At 44.7% G+C, this 18,473-nt stretch overlaps 1 protein-coding gene across 1 annotated transcript in view; it reads right to left on the bottom strand.

Annotated features, from left to right (window-relative positions):
• Positions 1-18,473, bottom strand: part of LOC124775556 (cilia- and flagella-associated protein 58-like) — an 81,380-nt gene that overhangs the window by 50,818 nt on the left and 12,089 nt on the right. Inside the window, exon 2 of the mRNA XM_047250385.1 lies at positions 17,507-17,702. Within this exon, the coding sequence (XP_047106341.1) occupies positions 17,507-17,702 (196 nt within the window). The remainder of the gene's footprint in view (positions 1-17,506; positions 17,703-18,473) is intronic.

The following is an 18,473-nucleotide window of genomic DNA, read 5'->3' as shown; positions in this document are numbered from 1 at the left end:
GTCCGTGGTCGACATCCCTCTTAACTGGATGGGTCAATACAAGATGTTCGTTCTGTTTTAGTTTATTGTCATGTTTTCTGTCTTTTATATTGAAAATGATCAGTTTCGACCATATATAATTACTTCTGATGTGCTATCCATAGTGCCTAGTGGCGCATTTATTGCCCATTTGTCGCTGCCGTACGTTAACACGGGGATTACTGCAACCTTATGTAATTCTCTGTTGAGTTTTGCATTTTTCCTCTTAATGTTCCTTTAATAGTATCACAAGTTGTTATGAACTTTCTTCGTTTCATTGTAAATCTCCGTTCTCTCGCAGGAAATGTACATTATATCCTAAGTAACTAAACTTGCGGTCTTGTTATATAATATTTACATATATATTACTTTAGTCCTCAATATTGCTTCCACAGGAAGTGCACCCCTTTTGGTTTGTGTTATAGACGGCATCTGATATTCTTCCGAGCCGCTAAAAAGGTCTGGTCATCTGCAAATAAAAGACCAGTCAAAAGCATGTTGCTCGCTTTAAAACTATTTCTCAAAGTACTCAGCCACTGCTGTACAATTGCAGTTACTTGACTACAATATGTACACGTCATCTGCCTCCGCAGCCGAATTTGCTTATTAAAACTAATGTATCGTTCGACTCAGAAGTAACCGGTACACATCCTGGCGCTGCAAGAATTGTTTATCACCAGTATTATTTGCCGACGTGGCGAAGAGATGTGGCGAAAGAAGTGACGGACACAGCTCTTTATCACCATACTGCACACCCATGCGCTGAGTTATCCGCCTTTTGCGGTATAGTAGAGTGAGATTTGTGACGCTGTTGATGGTGATGCATCACTGCATGCGACCATTTGTTTTTATTTGGCATTGTTTTAACACTTGAACAGCTACCTCATATACACTGACAGAAGAAAGATCGCAACACCAAGAAGGACTTGTGCTACATAAACAAAAGTTAGCAGGCGTGTTTCTGCATCTGAAAGATGATGTATCTTCAAAGTGGTGAGTTGATATTAGTCAGAATGCCTTTAAGGCGACAAAGACGCCATTATCAGCACCTCACTGAGTTTGAACGAGATCGTGTAATAGGGCTATCATAAGCTGGAAGTTCCTGCTGCGATATTGCAGAAAGACTTGGCAGGAATGTAGCCACTGTACATGATTGCCGACAGCGATGGTCACGAGAAAGTACGGTCGCAAGAACACCGGGCATCGTACGGCAAGAATAATCGATATAAATCGGCGATATTTTCTTCGGCGATATGTCGATATTGAAACGGCAATATCAAGAGCCGATATTTTTATATTATTTTTTTGGCAATTTTCGATAAATATTTGAAGTTGTTCTTTCGAAATTGTAGTAGAACATAATTTTACTTTCACTGTTTGTAGGTGTCTTACTACTTTTTGAGCTTTCATCACTTTCATGCTCTCTCTTTGACTAAGTGAAATAAGTATAGATGGCGCAAAGAAGTCCGATTGCACTGTGGGGGTGGCGGTGTGAATGGAAGAACAAGATATCCGATGTGTAGAAATAGCACACCAGTTGCGTTAAAAAACAGTTATTACCGCAACTAGTGTGCTATTCCTTCAAATTGGCGTTCTTCAAAAACAGTTGCTGAAACGGATGAACAAAATTCTAAATGACGAGGTTGGTCTTTGCGGTGGGCGGAAACGTGTGAGGCGTAATGTTGCCGTAATCGGCGCTCGGTGCTACCAACAGGAACTGCAAAGTTTAACTTCACCACGCAAATTTGACGCTACAGCTGTTAGGTCGCTGAGGCTTGCAGAAATGAAAAAAAACAGGAAGTCGACATGAAGTGTTCCAGACAAATCGGACATGTGACGAAACCGAAAGACGGACCCATCGGACAACTTTCATTGTGCCCCTTACCTGCGGTTACCATTGCTAGCAAAATGGTTATCGCCAAGCGTGAACGTGCATCGTTCTCCTTTTAATTCTTGCTCTAAGCAGGATAAGCAGGGTGCTAGCTTGTTGATGTACAGAACACCTAGAAGTAAGTCTATACTTAAATATATAGCTCAAAAACTGGCGGTATATTTACAATGCGTAGCCAATATTTTTTTGACCGGTACGTCGAGATTTCCTCTCTCGATACATCGTTATTTCGATTCTCTCTGCCGACAAATAGGAAGGCGATAATGATAACATTTAAATATTGATATATCGGATTCCCAATATTTTTAAAAATATCAACAGTTCTAGCACCAGGCATGGAACTTAATCCCACAAACTGACAACCGGCACTTGTATAACACAATACGCGCAAGTTTGCATGCTTGCACTCAACATTACACCGATTATTAATGTAGCAGCATTTCACATTTGCAATGGCTTATCTCACGCTACATTAATTTTTTGAATTTGCTATATTAATCACTTAAATATGTTACCTAGACAAATGTATTCTTGAAATTTCATTACTCCACATTAATTATTTTTTGGCGTTGCGGTTTCTTTCCGCCAGTGTATTATACCACCAACACTATTGTTTACAGAGTATTGTCACAATACCCTGACATGGACGACACAAGCGTTGTGAAGCTGTGAGGTCCTCTGCATCACAAGTCCTGCAGCTGTCAGAATTTGGAGGATGTCCACTTGTGTTTCTGTCGCTGTCAGGTAAGCATGACACTCACAATAATTCGGTGTAGACAACTTTAGGCGTACCGTTGTTACGTAAGATCTTCGTATTACAATAATATGCTATACCTCACACCAGATAGAATTTTCACCGTGCAGCGTAGTGTGTTCCGATTTAAAAGTTTCTGTCAGATTAAAACTGGGTGCTTGGCCAGGAATAGAATCTCGGACCTTTGCATCTCGCGGGTAAGAGTTTTACCGGTTGAGCTATCCAACTACGACTGCAACACGCTCTCATAGCTTTACTTGCGACAGACCGTCTTGGAGGCAGGAGGAGAGGTACTAGTGGACGTAAAGCTGTTAGGGAGGGCCCTGAACAGCGCTTGGAGAGCTAAGACGGTAGACTACTTGCCCGCGAACGCTAAAGGTCCCAGGTTCGAGTCCCGTTCCGGTTTACTGTATTAACATGCAAGGAAGTATCAGCATATTTGTTGAATGCTCTTATACATGGGTGTCCTTCACTATTTTGATGTCATTTGTTACAGCTGGATTTTTTTCCATTCACAGTCCTATTTGTTTATTAACGCTTCCTTGAACTAGAATACGAACTCTGAGAACGACATTATATTGTACTCTTGCCTGCCTTCTTTAGTCGGTTCTGGACGTCTAGCCGCTATCCGGGAAAAGCAGGCAAGACGCCGAAACATGAGCGATCTATTCCATCTTTCGCTTTTCATATTCATGAATAAAAGTACAATGTAACACTACACTGTAAGACCGTTCATCACTGTTATCAACTTGTTTATAGCATTCGATTTTGAACCAATGATTTACTAGCACCAAAATGTTAATCCTCTGTGGGCTGTGCTACACTCCTGGAAATTGAAATAAGAACACCGTGAATTCATTGTCCCAGGAAGGGGAAACTTTATTGACACATTCCTGGGGTCAGATACATCACATGATCACACTGACAGAACCACAGGCACATAGACACAGGCAACAGAGCATGCACAATGTCGGCACTAGTACAGTGTATATCCACCTTTCGCAGCAATGCAGGCTGCTATTCTCCCATGGAGACGATCGTAGAGATTCTGGATGTAGTCCTGTGGAACGGCTTGCCATGCCATTTCCACCTGGCGCCTCAGTTGGACCAGCGTTCGTGCTGGACGTGCAGACCGCGTGAGACGACGCTTCATCCAGTCCCAAACATGCTCAATGGGGGACAGATCCGGAGATCTTGCTGGCCAGGGTAGTTGACTTACACCTTCTAGAGCACGTTGGGTGGCACGGGATACATGCGGACGTGCATTGTCCTGTTGGAACAGCAAGTTCCCTTGCCGATCTAGGAATGGTAGAACGATGGGTTCGATGACGGTTTGGATGTACCGTGCACTATTCAGTGTCACCTCGACGATCACCAGTGGTGTACGGCCAGTGTAGGAGATCGCTCCCCACACCATGATGCCGGGTGTTGGCCCTGTGTGCCTCGGTCGTATGCAGTCCTGATTGTGGCGCTCACCTGCACGGCGCCAAACACGCATACGACCATCATTGGCACCAAGGCAGAAGCGACTCTCATCGCTGAAGACGACACGTCTCCATTCGTCCCTCCATTCACACCTGTCGCGACACCACTGGAGGCGGGCTGCACGATGTTGGGGCGTGAGCGGAAGACGGCCTAACGGTGTGCGGGACCGTAGCCCAGCTTCATGGAGACGGTTGCGAATGGTCCTCGCCGATACCCCAGGAGCAACAGTGTCCCTAATTTGCTGGGAAGTGGCGGTGCGGTCCCCTACGGCACTGCGTAGGATCCTACGGTCTTGGCGTGCATCCGTGCGTCGCTGCGGTCCGGTCCCAGGTCGACGGGCACGTGCACCTTCCGCCGACCACTGGCGACAACATCGATGTACTGTGGAGACCTCACGCTCCACGTGTTGAGCAATTCGGCGGTACGTCCACCCGGCCTCCCGCATGCCCACTATACGCCCTCGCTCAAAGTCCGTCAACTGCACATACGGTTCACCTCCACGCTGTCGCGGCATGCTACCAGTGTTAAAGACTGCGATGGAGCTCCGTATGCCACGGCAAACTGGCTGACACTGACGGCGGCGGTGCACAAATGCTGCGCAGCTAGCGCCATTCGACGGCCAACACCGCGGTTCCTGGTGTGTCCGCTGTGCCGTGCGTGTGATCATTGCTTGTACAGCCCTCTCGCAGTGTCCGGAGCAAGTATGGTGGGTCTGACACACCGGTGTCAATGTGTTCTTTTTTCCATTTCCAGGAGTGTATATTCGTCATTCTCATCAACTAGGGTAGGGTAACGCTTGTCGGTCATGGAAAGAAACTGCGTTAACAGTTCTGGGAATACTTTGCGCAATGGGAGCTGACAACATTCTCCAGCGAGAGGATCTACAAAACCAGTGGCGTACAATCTGCTGTTCGCAACGCTCGAAATAACTGCATTTATACTCTGTTAGGCGGGAGGCTGTGACTGAGACAGGGCAAGAAGGACAGGAAGAGATAGGTAATTTAGGATTTCGTCTAAGTTCGGTTTCAGAGGCCTAAGATTGGAATCTGCTTTTTGTCTCAAGTGACAACAAGATGAGAAAGGCAATTATGTTGCAGCATTGTACAGTATCCGAGGTTACTTTGCAAATTACTCGAACATTATTAATTGTGTCTCGCAGTTGGTAATTTATTTGCATTCAATTTTTATCGATTTTCAATTAGCTACACACAGATGAGGAAACAGACGTCCGTTAAGAGGTAATACTATGGGCCACTCTGAAAGTGACGGTTCGTATAAACATGCTCAATGATTACAACACAATGGTTTCTATCGTACAGTTGCTTGAAACTAACTGTATTTGCATTCGGACCTCGAATGCGGAGAAGAAGAAATGCTTGCAACAAAAAAAATGTGATGACAGTTCTTAGTTTTTGATTGTATGAGTTAGAAAATTTGAAGAAGTTTGTTGCTTACATTTCTTATTTTGTGCTTTGATGTCAAGAATGGTCAGTCCGCAGAGCACTTTAAGGGCAGTGCAGAGTGTAAGGAACGTTTCGTAAACGAAGTATGTCTCATAAAAAAATGTTTCCACGTGTCTTGCATACACTAGCAGAAAGTGTTTCTCTTTCCTGTTTCCGCCTTGTGTAGGAACGACAGAACTGACAACGGTTATTCCTATGAAGCCGAGAATTTTCTTTTTGCTGTTGAGTGCAGCCCGACTGCAGTAGTTGTGTAATTTGTAGTTGTGTAATCCGTACACGCGATAGTGGCTCACAGTACCCAAGGAAGGCTGGTATTCCTGTCACCATCTTTATCTGTAGTACCTCTTAGCAGGAAAAGATGCTATTCACTGATTACATTCATAACTTTCACACTTGAGTAGGACACAATACTTACATTGTTGAGGACAGTAATGTTTAGCGTCATTTCTGTTGCGAACAAACGTCATATACACTGGCGGGAAAAAATCCCAACAGCAAGACGGAGTTGGTAGAGGTTAGTAGGCGTGTTTCCACACCTGAAAGATAACATCCACTCAAATTTCACATGAGTCGCGTAAGTGGCTGTAGTAGCGCCACCGTGAGGATACGAATCAGGTTTGCTTTGAATATACGCTGTAATGGTCGTGAGCGTTAGTTACCTCTTGACAGTGGACACGGCGAGTTGACATTGGTCAAGAATGTCTTTAAGGTGACGAAGTCGCCATTGTCAACAGCTCACTGAGTTTGAATGAGATCGTGTAATGGGGCTACGAGAAGCTGGATGTTCCTTTCACGTCACTGCAGTAAGACTTGATAGGAACGTAGCCGCTGTAGATGACTGCTGGCAGCGATAGTTACGAGAATGTATGGTCGCTAGAAGACCTGGGTTCGGACGGCCACGTGACAGTACTGAGAGGGAAGACCGTTCAGTGTATGGCTGTGGCGCATCGTACCGCGTCTGCAGCAGCAATCTGAACAGCAGTTGGTACCACAGTGACACGACGGACTGTTACATATCGGTTACTTCAAGAACAGTTCTGAGCCAGACGCCGTGTATCATGCATTCCACCGACCCCAAACCACCGCCATTTGCGGCTTCATTGGTGTCAAGCGAGAGCTCATTGGAAGCAGAGTGAAGGTCTTTTGTTGTTTTCTGATGAAGTCTGGTGCCTCTGTGCCAGTGATGGTCGTGTGTTGGTTAGAAGGAGGCAAAGTGAGTGGCGGCAACCAACTTGTCTGCAGCCTAGACACTATACTTGGCCACTGCTTCTATGTTTCGATACTGTGTATCGATACGTGGAACTGTTTCAGTGTTTCGGATCGGCTGTGGTTCACTGTTTCGAAATAGTGGTGTTTCATTCCGTCCCTGTCTCGGATAACCGGACCAGATTCGATCTCGAGCCAGACACAGAAACTGTATCGTTGTTTTAAAATAAGGCTGTTTCAGTCCACCTGTGCTTGGAACGGACTAATTGTAACGAAACAGTGATCTTTCATTCCGCTTTGTGTCGGACGAGATTCGGGCTCGGCACAGGTACTGAAACACAACATACCACTTCATGAAACACTTTCAAGAGTGTCGAAATCTTTTTGACAAGCATTAGCATGAAGCTTAAGATATCCGAAAATAAAGCTTCGTTTCTAGATGACAGTCCTATTCCGAAATGGCGTAACATCTGCTTTATAAACACTAACCAAACAATAAAACAACGCATACTAGTCACATTGAAAATAATAAATATGTGAAAATCATTCAGTTAAATTACACTGTTCTCTGTTCATGTACAGAAATCAGATTAAGAAACGCAAGTAAACCTACAACATTTTGAACAAAAAAAGGCGTAGAGTGACAGTTATTAGACATATACATAAATTTGATGTAGGTATAATTGCAAGCAATCTGTTTGACATATCACTTATACTGTAATGGTGAACGGGGAGGGCTGGGAAGCATGGTGAATTTATAGTAACGGTTCGAAACACCTTGAAGGACAATTTTTTTCCTTTATATTTTGTTATTTATTCGAATTATTTGGCGTTATTTGTGAGTCTATAGTCACTGTGCCTATTATCCACAACGATTCCCTTTGTGTGCATGGAAATTAGCAGGATGGGTATATTACCCATAATAACGGAATGTGGGAATCCCAGTAGCATCCGTTGTTTCTGCAGTTTGCTCCCACTTGCAGTTCCGTTCGTGGTTGTTCTTCTGTCTTCAACTATGGCTGTCCTCAGCCAATTGAAGTCACACGTCACGAAAGCAGCGCATTTGCTGCAGGAAATACGAAACTGCCAAGACGCCTAAGTGATAGTTTCATACTTTCTGCGACATGATTAGCGCTCTCGCACCTCATTTGTGTTTATATGGACATACTTATACAGTAGACATTCAAGATGATAAAATGTGTAGGTTTATTACATCACAAAACACAAACTGTTTCGCTGTTTCGAAACAGCGTATCGAAACATTACATTGTACTGTTTCATTTGTTTCGAAACAGTTACGTGTTTCAGTTTGCCCATCTCTACTAGACACAATGTACCTACAACTAGAGTTACGGTCTGGGGTGCGATTTCGTACGACAGCACGAGCACCCTCTTGGTTATCCCAAGCACCCTGCCTGCAAATCTGTACGTCAGTCTGGTGATTCGACCTGCTGTTCCGTCGTTCATGAACAGTATTCCAAGGGGTGTTTACCAACAGGATAATGCTCGCCCACATTCCATCGTTGTAACACAATATGCTCTACAGAATGGCTCTGAGAACTATGGGACTCAACAGCTGAGGTCATAAGTCCCCTAGAACTTAGAACTACTTAAACCTAACTAACCTGAGGACGTCACACACATCCATGCCCCAGGCAGGATTCGAACCTGCGACCGTAGCAGTCGCGCGGTTCCGGACTGAAGCGCCTAGAACCGCTCGGACACCGTGGCCGGCCTCTACAGAACGTCTAAATGTTGCTTTCGCCTGCTCGTCACCAGATATGTCTCCAGTCGAGCGCGCATGGGACGTTATCGGACGACAGCTCCTTCGTCATCCACAACCAGCGTTAACCGTCCCTGTATTGACCGACCAAGTGCAAGAGGCATGGAACTCCAGTCCACAAACTGACGTCTAGTGCATGCACGACACAATGTATACACGTTAGCATTGAACATTCTGGCGGTTGTACCGGTTGTTAACACAGCAGCGTTTCACATTTGCAATGCCTTATCTCAGCGGTTACATTAACCTATGAACTTGCACTTAAATATATTACCTGGACAAATGTATTCCCGAAATTTCGCTAACCGTACATTAACAATATATTGGTGTTCGGATTTTTTTTCGTCAGTGTAAATTGGTTGTAGTGGACTGACAAGGCAGCCAGTCCACAGTGACGGGTAGCCGAAAGAAAGGCACGCGTACACACACGCCGACTGGCGTGATTTCTGGAACAGGATAACTATTGAATGCTAATAAGAAAAGTATGCAGCTCCTCGAATACTTAACTTTTATTTATCCTTGTTGTATACATCGTTCTTCTTGTTGAGACATTTCATACGATAACTATCAAACTATGTAAGGCTAATGGCGCCTTGCTAGGTCGTAGCCATGGACTTAGCTGAAGGCTATTCTAACTGTCTCTCGGCAAATGAGAGATGGCTTCGTCAGTGTAGTCGCTAGCAAAGTCGTCGTACAACTGGGGTCGAGTGCTAGTCCGTATCTCGAGACCTGCCTTGTTGTGGCGCTCGGTCTGCGATCACACAGTGGCGACACGCGGGTCCGACATGTACTAAATGGACTGCGGCCGATTTAAGCTACCACCTAGCAAGCGTGGTGTCTGGCGGTGACACCACATTGGTAATTGCAAATGTTGCAAAATTTGTTGCTAGAGTACATGGAATTAGTTCCTTTGGAAACGAAGCCTGATATACTGTATATTTGCAACAGAATGAAGCGCTGAATCTCGAACACTTCTTCTTCTTCTTCTTCCTCCTCTCACTAACGTTTTCCCTTCTAGTGCAGGATCTGCTTTTGCAGAATTTGGTATATTTTACTATATTATTTAATTTCGTGGCCGGATGCACTTCCTGACGCAACAGTCGTTAAACTACACAATATAAGGAAGTCGTGTGCGCCCTCTGGCTGTGAATCGTAGTCTTGTTCTGTTTGATATTGTATTGTAACTGTTTCCGTATCGTATTTCTAAGGCAGACTGTTGAGTCCAGCCCAGAAATTTCCTCAATGAGCATGGGAAGCCGCCTAAAAACCAAACTCTGGCTGGCCTGTGCCAGCCCACTGTCGTTAATCCACCGCATGGCTCACCTCCCCATCTCACAAACCAATGCGATGTGCGTTGCGCTATAGGGCCAACTACCTCAACAATATTGTCCTGCGTGTTGACTCGGTCGGGGCCACTACATTATTATTCTTTCTGGGGTTCGTTACAGACTGTAGTCTGAGGGCAAAAAGTGCAACCAAAAGCTCATACTAATCTTACAGACACCAGTTTCGGTTTGCAAAACATTATCTGTGTCTGTTGACCACTTTCAGCAGTTAATTTTGCATCCACAACTAAGGTCTCAGGTGAGCAGTGCTTTCTTTCTTCTTATCCGCCAACACCTACGTTTTGTGTCAAATAAATCCTGTATTTTAATTACATCCATGTCGTGTTAAACCCAATGAGATAATGTAGCGAAAAAAATCCTTGGCTTGTATTCATGAGTTGTGGCGTTCAGAGTTGACGTAAGTTTGCTAAGGTTTCCATAGATCATGTCAAGAATAAGCAAGGCTGGTTGAAAGTGCAGTGCAGAACAGTGGTTAAGGCACAGGACGCTAGAAGAACAGTGTTAATCTCCGTCCAGCTATACCGATTACATTTTCCCTCAGTTTCCTGTCGATTCCCAGAATCACGTGAGGAGAATACAGCGGCGATTCGTTTCACTGCCGTTTGTCTGCTACTGAGTGAGAGGTCCGTCTCTGGTAAAGCACGGGTTAAAAGAAACCATCAACGCTAATTTTCCTCCAGATCGTTGCTGGTCTTCAGTCTGAAGAGAGGTTTGATACAGCTCTCTTCACTTTTCCTTACTTCCAGTTCGATTCACTGCCTCCTCATTGGTTGTCCTATCTGCCCATCCAATGCTCTGCATTCTTCCGCAGCACTGCATTTCAAAAGCTGTTATTCTCTTCTTGCCTGAACAGTTTATCGTCAGGGTTTGACTTCCATTCAAGTCTATACACCAGGCAAATGCCTTCACAGATATTTTGTAACACTGAAATATTTATTACACTCAATGTTAACACATTTCTCTTTTATCAGGAACGCTTTTCTTGACATCGCGAATTTGCTTTTCATATCATCTTTACTGAGTCATCGTATTATTTCTCTACGCAAGTAGCAAAAATCATCTACTATCACATCCCACTCCAATTCCTTCAGCATAGCCTGATTTAAAACCTTGTTTATTTTCTTTCATATTCGTCTTATAAGACTGCCCATTCCGTTCAACTGACCTTCCCGGCACTTTACCGTCTCTGACACAATGACCCTGTCATCGGCAAACCTCAACGCATTTATTTTTTCTCCTTGAACTTGAATTTCTTTTCCATATTTCACTTTGGGGGATTAGCGTTAGACATCCTGTTGATTACTACACTGACGGAAAAAACTCGCAAAACCAAAAAAAAATTAATGTAGATCAATGAAATTTTGGAAATACATTTGTTAGGCAACGTACTCAAGTGATCACAAGTTAATGTACGCGCGAGATGAATTACTGCAAAAGTGAAATGCTGGTTCATTAATAAGCAGTATAACCACTACAATGTTGAATGCAAGCATGTAGACGTGCATGCATTGTCTCGAACAGATGCCGTATGTCAGTTTCTGGGACAGAGTTCCATGCCTATTGCACTTGGTCGGTCAGTGCAGGGACAACCGTGATGGTTGTGGATGTTATTGTCCTATGATGTGCCAAATGTGCTCGACTTGAGACAGATGTGGTGATCGAGCAGGCCGAGACAACATGCCGACATTCTGTACAGCATATTGGGTTACAATAGCGGTATGTGGGCGAGCGTTATCCCGTTGGAAAGTACCGACGGAATGCAGTATTACTGAGTATAGACAGGGATATCTGTGGATTTACTGCTGGGGGTACAGATAAACAGTCATGCGAAATCCTTTTGCACACGTTTTCTGAAAACTGTCTTGAGAAGCTAGCACGGCAGCCCGTACGCAATGGAAATATCTTAGACATTGTAACTACAAATGAGCCGGATCTTATCGACAATGTCAGTACAGAACGGGGATTAGCGATAATGATGTCATTATAGCAACTATGACTACGAAAGTTAATAAATCAGTCAAGAAAGCTAGGAGAGTATGTTTGCTAGACAGAGCGGATAAGCAGTTGTTAGCATTTCACTTAGACAGTGAATTGACATCGCTCAGTGCCAGTAACGTGGATGTACAGGAATTACGGGCAAATTTAAGCAGATTGTAAATCGTGGTTTGGAGAGTTATGTGCCTAGTAGGTGGATGAAGGATGGAAAAGACCCACCGTGATTTAATAATGAAATTCGGATGATGCTGAGGGGTCGCAGACGTCTGAACACTTTCGCACTATTCCATGGATTACACTCGATGCAGACAGCTGGCGTACACTAATTCTGTCCCGGGGTGTACGGCGTGGCGGCAGGAAGGGCATCCGGTCACCCCTTAAACATTAAGATGCCAAATGCGATTAATGATGGCTGACCCTGCGTATCTGCGGGACAAGGCTCAAGCGATAGAATAGCTGAGGAAGCAGAGACTGCAGCACTCTCGATTCAAAAGGAAACGCACAAATGACAACACGCAAAGGTTAGTAGAGATTCGTGCGTCTGTGAAAAGATCTATGCGTGAAACATACAACGACTAGCACCGTCACACCTCAGCAAAAGATGTGGCAGAGAACTCGAGAAAATTCTGGTCCTATGTAAAGTCGCTAAGCGGGTCGAAGTTGTCCATTCAGTCCCTTGCTGACCAGTCTGGTATGGCAGTACAAATAGCAAAACGAAAGCCAAAGTTTTAAATTTCATGTTCAACAAATCGTTCACACAGGAGAATCGCACAAACAAACCGTCATTTGACCATTGGTCAGACTCTCGTATGAATCTCACAGTAATCAGCACCCCTGGTGTAGAGAAACAAATGAAAGATCTGAAAGCAAATAAGTCACCAGGTCCAGATGGAATTCCAGTTCGGTTCTATAAAAAGTACTCTACGGCATTGGCCCCTTACCTAGCCTGTATTTATCGTGAATCTCTCTCCCAGCACGAAGTCTCACGTGACTGGAAGAAGGCACAGGTGACTCCAGTATGTAAGAAGGGTAAAAATATGGACCCGCAACATTATAAACCAATATCCCTAACGTCGATTTGCTACAGAATCCTTGATCCTCAATTCCAGTATAATAAACTTTCTTGAGGCTGAGAAGATGATGTACACTCATCAGCATTGTTTTAGAAGCATCACTCGTGTGGAACTCAGGTTGCCCTTTTCTCGTAACATATACTGCGAACAATGGATGTAGAGGAACAAGCACATTACCGAGCGAGGTGGCGCAGTGGTTAGACACTGGACTCGCATTCGGGAGGACGACGGTTCAATCCCGCGTCCGGCCATCCTGATTTAGGTTTTCCGTGATTTCCCTAAATCGCTCCAGGCAAATGCCGGGATGGTTCCTTTGAAAGGGCACGGCCGACTTCCTTCCCTGTCCTTCCCTAATCCGATGAGACCGATGACCTCGCTGTCTGGTCTCCTTCCCCAACACAACCAACCAACCAACAAGCACATTCCATACTTCTAGATTTTCGGAAAGCATTTGACACGGCGCCCCATTGCAGGCTGTTAACGAAACTACGAGCATATGGAGTTCAGAAATATGTGAGCGGCTCTTGAGTAATAGAACCCACATGCTGTCATCGACAGTGAGAGTTCATCATAGACAAGTGCATCGTCAGGAGTGCCCCAGGCAAGTGTGAGAGGACCACTGTTGTTCTCTATACACGTAAATGATTTGGAGGACAGGATGGGCAGCAATCTGCGGTTGTTTGCTTATGATTCTGTTGTGTACAGTAAGGTGTCGGAGTTACGTGACTGTAGGAAGATACAAGACGACTTAGACAAAATTTCTAGTTGGTGTGATTGGCAGCTAGCTCTAAATGTGGAAAAATGTACGTTAACACCGATGAATAGGAAGAACAAACCTATAATGTTCGAATACAGTATTAGTAGTGTCCTGCTTGGCACAGTCAAGTCGTTCAAATATATCGCCGTAACTCTGCAAAGCGATATGAAATGCAATGCGCATGTGAGGACCGTGGTAGCGAAGACGAATGCTCGACTTCGGTTTATTAGGAAAGAGTGGTTCACCTGAAAAGGGTGCCGCATATAGGACACTGGTGCGACCTATTCTTCAGTACTGATTGAGTGTTTGGGATCCCTAATAGATCGGATAGGAGGAAGACATCGAAGCAATTCAGAGGCGGACAGCGAGATTCGTTACCGGTAGGTTCTAACAACACGTAAGTATTACGGAGATGCTTCAGGAATTCAAATGGGAATCACTGGAGGGAAGGCGACAGTCTTTTAGAGAAACACTGTTGAGAAAATTTAGAAACCCAGCGTTTGAAGCTGACTGCCAATCTATTTTACTTCCGACAACATACATTGTCGGAAGGACTACGAAGATAAGGTACGAGAAAGTAGAGCTCATACGGAAGCATATAGATAGTCGTTTTTCCCTCGCTCTATCTGCGAGTGGAACAGGAAAGGAAATGACTAGTAGTGGTACAAGATGTCCTCTGCCAAGCAAAGTTCGTTGGCTTGCAGAGTATCTACGCAGATGTAAATGTAGAATGGCAGAACAACAGGTCGAATGACGAAACAGACGTACAAATCTGCAGTTAGGGTGCGTGGGATACCCACGAGTGTGCTCCTGCTGTCATTCGAAATCACGCCCCAGATCATAGCTGCAAGTGTAGGTCCTGTGTATCCAGGCCGCATACAGGCTGGTTGCAAGCGCTAGTCTGGCCTCCTCCTTACGAACACACAGGAATCACTGGTGCCGTGAAAGAAGCTGCTCTCGACAGAAAACACACCTCCACACCATCGTCCAATGAGCTCTCGCTTAACATCATTGAAGTCGCAAATGGCGATGGTGTGGGGTCAGTGGAATGCACGCTACAGGGCGTCTAGCTCGAAGCTGTTCTCGAAGTAACTGATGTGCAACAGTTCGTTGTGTCACTGTGATGGCAACTGGGGCTCAGATTGCTTCTGCAGATGCAGGCCGATGCGCCAGAGCCATACGCCGAATATGATGGTCTTCCCTCTCGGTAGTTCGAAGTGGCCGTCCAGAGACCGGTCTTCTTGCGACCGTAAGTTCCAGTGACCACCACTTCCAGCATTCATCTGCAGTCGCTATATTCCTGTCAAATCTTTCTGCAGCATCGCGGAAGGAACATCCAGCTTCTCGTAGCCCTATTACACGACCTCATTCAAACTCAATGAGTTGTTGATAATAGTGTCTTTGTCACCTTAAACGTATGCCTGACTAACATCTGCTCACCATGTCCAAAGCTAACTAACGCTCACGACCGTTACAGCATGTATTTAAAGCAAACCAGATTTTACGTCTCACAGAGGATGGTGCGAAAGTTGAGTAGACATCATCTTTCAGATGCAGAAACACGCCTACCAACTTTCGTTTTTCGCACAATTCCTTCTTGGTGTTTTATTTCATTTTATTTTTTTTTCCTGCAGTTTCTTCCCAAATGCGAGTCCAGTGTGTTACCACAGCACCACCTCATTCAGTCCGTAACCAGACTAAATGTTGTGTAGCTAACAGGCTAGGTGTAGTACGCTCTTACCCGTAATCATCCTTAACCTGAACATATAAACGCAGGTGCCGACAGCAATTAAACGACCTGTAACACTCTCAAAATTTCTGTAGCTGCGGTAACAGCGCTCTGAGAATTGACCACTTTCTAGGATAAGGCGAACAAGTTCTTGGTTTTGTAGCTTTAGTCTGGTTTGAAATACCTGTAAAACTCGCTAGCATGTTTTTATTGTGATGAAAGAAATATCGGGCGAGGAAATCATGTACTGTTTGAGTAAGTGGCGTCTTCTGGGAAACTGGTTGGTCGCCCTTCCTAGAACTTGTAGCGCCAGCCAGTCGTAAGTGTGCCGCGCGCGGCGCGCGCGCGCCTGTCTGTGTGTGTGTGTGTGTGTGTGTGTGTGTCCGTGTGTATGTGTGAGCGCGCGTTGATCACTGCCAAGGGCATGAGATTATGAGCGACGTGGCGCGCTGTCGAGGAAGGCAGGTAGCATTGGACACGTCGCCACAAAGAGCAGAACGTTTGCACAATATAAGCCGAGAACTGTGATTCCTAACAGTGCTGACGGAAATGCTAGAAAGAATCCGATACCGCTATTTTGCAATGGGGAATTGGTGAGGAAACAGAACATTATATCGAAAAAAATATACACAGTTTCAATACAGAGTTATTATTAAGCACTTAATGCTACGTAGTTCTCCTTTTCCTTTTCCAGACAGTAGCTATCCGACATGACAGTGCTGTAATGACAACGAAACTGGTAGTATGAAGCAGCGTCGACATTCTGCCTACTCTGTAGCTGAAATATGTGATGCAGTAGCATATCACTCTGCTTATCATTAAATTTTTATTACTGTTAATAATAAACAACTGCTGAGGAAGAGAAGTGGACGATTATTAGTGGGAGTCGATGCACGTGCGAGTGTGGAACGTGTGGCTCTGAGCACTATGGGACTTAACAGCTGTGGTCATCAGTCCCCTAGAACTTAGAACTACTTAAACCCAACTAACCTAAGGACATCACACACATCCATGCCCGAGGCAGGATTCGAACCTGCGACCGTAGCAGTCGCGCGGCTCCGGACTGCGCGCCTAGAACCGCGAGACCACCGCGGCCGGCAGCAACGTGTGGTCGTGTGGGATGTGCAGGATGAACCCGAACTCTATCTACAATATATCAGTGTTTGTTCTGCACTGTTTTGTGACTGTTTTAGTATGAACGACCCGTAGTCGCTTAAGAATCGTTACAAAGTAATAATGTAATCACGATTTCAGAATGGTTCAAATGGCTCTAAGCACTATTGGACTTAACATCTGAGGTCATCAGTCCCCTAGACTTAGAACTACTTAAACCTAACTAACCTAAGGACATCACACACATCCATGCCCGAGGCAGGACTAGAACCTGCGACCGTAGCAGCAGCGCGGTTCCGGACTGAAGCGCCTAGAGCCGCTCAGCCACAGCGGCCGGCTTAATCACGATTTATTAGGCTTGTTAACCTATTTTTTTATTTCTGTAATAATACCTGCACAATAGTGAGAAATCCTTAGTGTGCCATAACCACGTACGACACAAAATACAGACTACTGCAACAGACCTCAGACGAAGCATATACACTTTTGTCACAGTGACCGCCGCTGGTGTGCGAGGAGCTCAACATAGTGTCGTCGTGCGTTCTTCCATTTAACTGCACGAGGTGTTTATAGGTACTTCTTCAGTAAACCTATCCCTGCTGCAGTGTATCGCTGTTAAGGTACAACTAATAGTGACAGCATTAGAAACCCGCGACAGAACCGACAAATAATGAACGCAAACTTGAAGGCAAAGAGTAAAGAGTGCATAACTGTCATCGACAGAAAGTATAGTGAGTGTACAGAACATGTTTGTTTCCAAACGCGAGACAAGTCACAGTGTGAGATGTCGAGGAGACACACCTCCATTTTACTATTACTATTTAACTCGTTCTGTAAGAACTCTAGCATCTCACGTAAAGCGTCTCTGTATTCCACCATCTATTCTAACATACCTTGGCAGAGATTAACCTTCAAGCAGCCGAAGCGTGATGTCCGTGTCTCTGCACCCCCAAACGGTGTGCAGGCCACCGGAAAAACAAAGCCACACGGGGGCGATGAGCTAAAGAGTAGACATGGATTTTCTGCTACAGTCAGACTTCTTGGCTCGTTGGAGATAAGAAGACGCCACGTGGGAACGAGGTTGCCCCGCTGGAAACATGTTTCGCTGAATGCATTACAAAATATGTGCTCCAGCTACCAGAGGTTTTTTTTAAAGGTAGTCATTCAGTGAAACGTGTTTCCAACAGATAAACCTCGTTTCCACATGGCGGCTTCTCAGCTCCAACGTGCCAAGAAGCCTGTCTGTAGCAGAATAGCCATATCCACTCTTTCCCTAAACGTCTCAGGCTGCCAACCTTAGGTGCCCCAAACTGAACTGAGAGCCTCTACACTGCAAACTGACAAGACTGGTGCAAATCCTTCACCAATGGTTCCAAAATGGCTGTTTTTAGATTAGATTTACTTTCTTTCCAATTGATCCGTAGTGAGGATGTCCTCTAGGATGTAGAACATGTCAGAAAAACAATAATACATGACAAATACTTACAACTAAAACAAATAAGCTAATGTACCTTCCACAGGTCCCAAATGAAATGATTGTCTTTTTTTATGAAAACTATGTGAAAGGATCATTTTTCATCACTATTTACTAAGATCGAATTAACGGACTGAATTTAAAATTAAAAGAATTTTTTATTTATTTATAAGGTAATAAACATACAGTAGAACTACTGCAATACGTATTTACAATGAACACATTACTGCACTGAAATGGAGCAGAAGTTACAAAATCAGTTGGTTCTACTGAGAAATCCATCAATGGAGTAGAAGGAAATCCTTGCAGGAAGCGAATTGTTTATGACAATCCTTCCTATTGCTAGCAAAGGCGCCGATGTTAACCGCAGAGCTATACGCCGTACT

This window comes from Schistocerca piceifrons, chromosome 2 (genome assembly GCF_021461385.2).
Source record: "Schistocerca piceifrons isolate TAMUIC-IGC-003096 chromosome 2, iqSchPice1.1, whole genome shotgun sequence".
Lineage (NCBI taxonomy): Eukaryota > Metazoa > Arthropoda > Insecta > Orthoptera > Acrididae > Schistocerca > Schistocerca piceifrons.
Note: the sequence above shows the minus strand (reverse complement) of the source record. Positions and strands in the feature narration are given on the sequence as shown.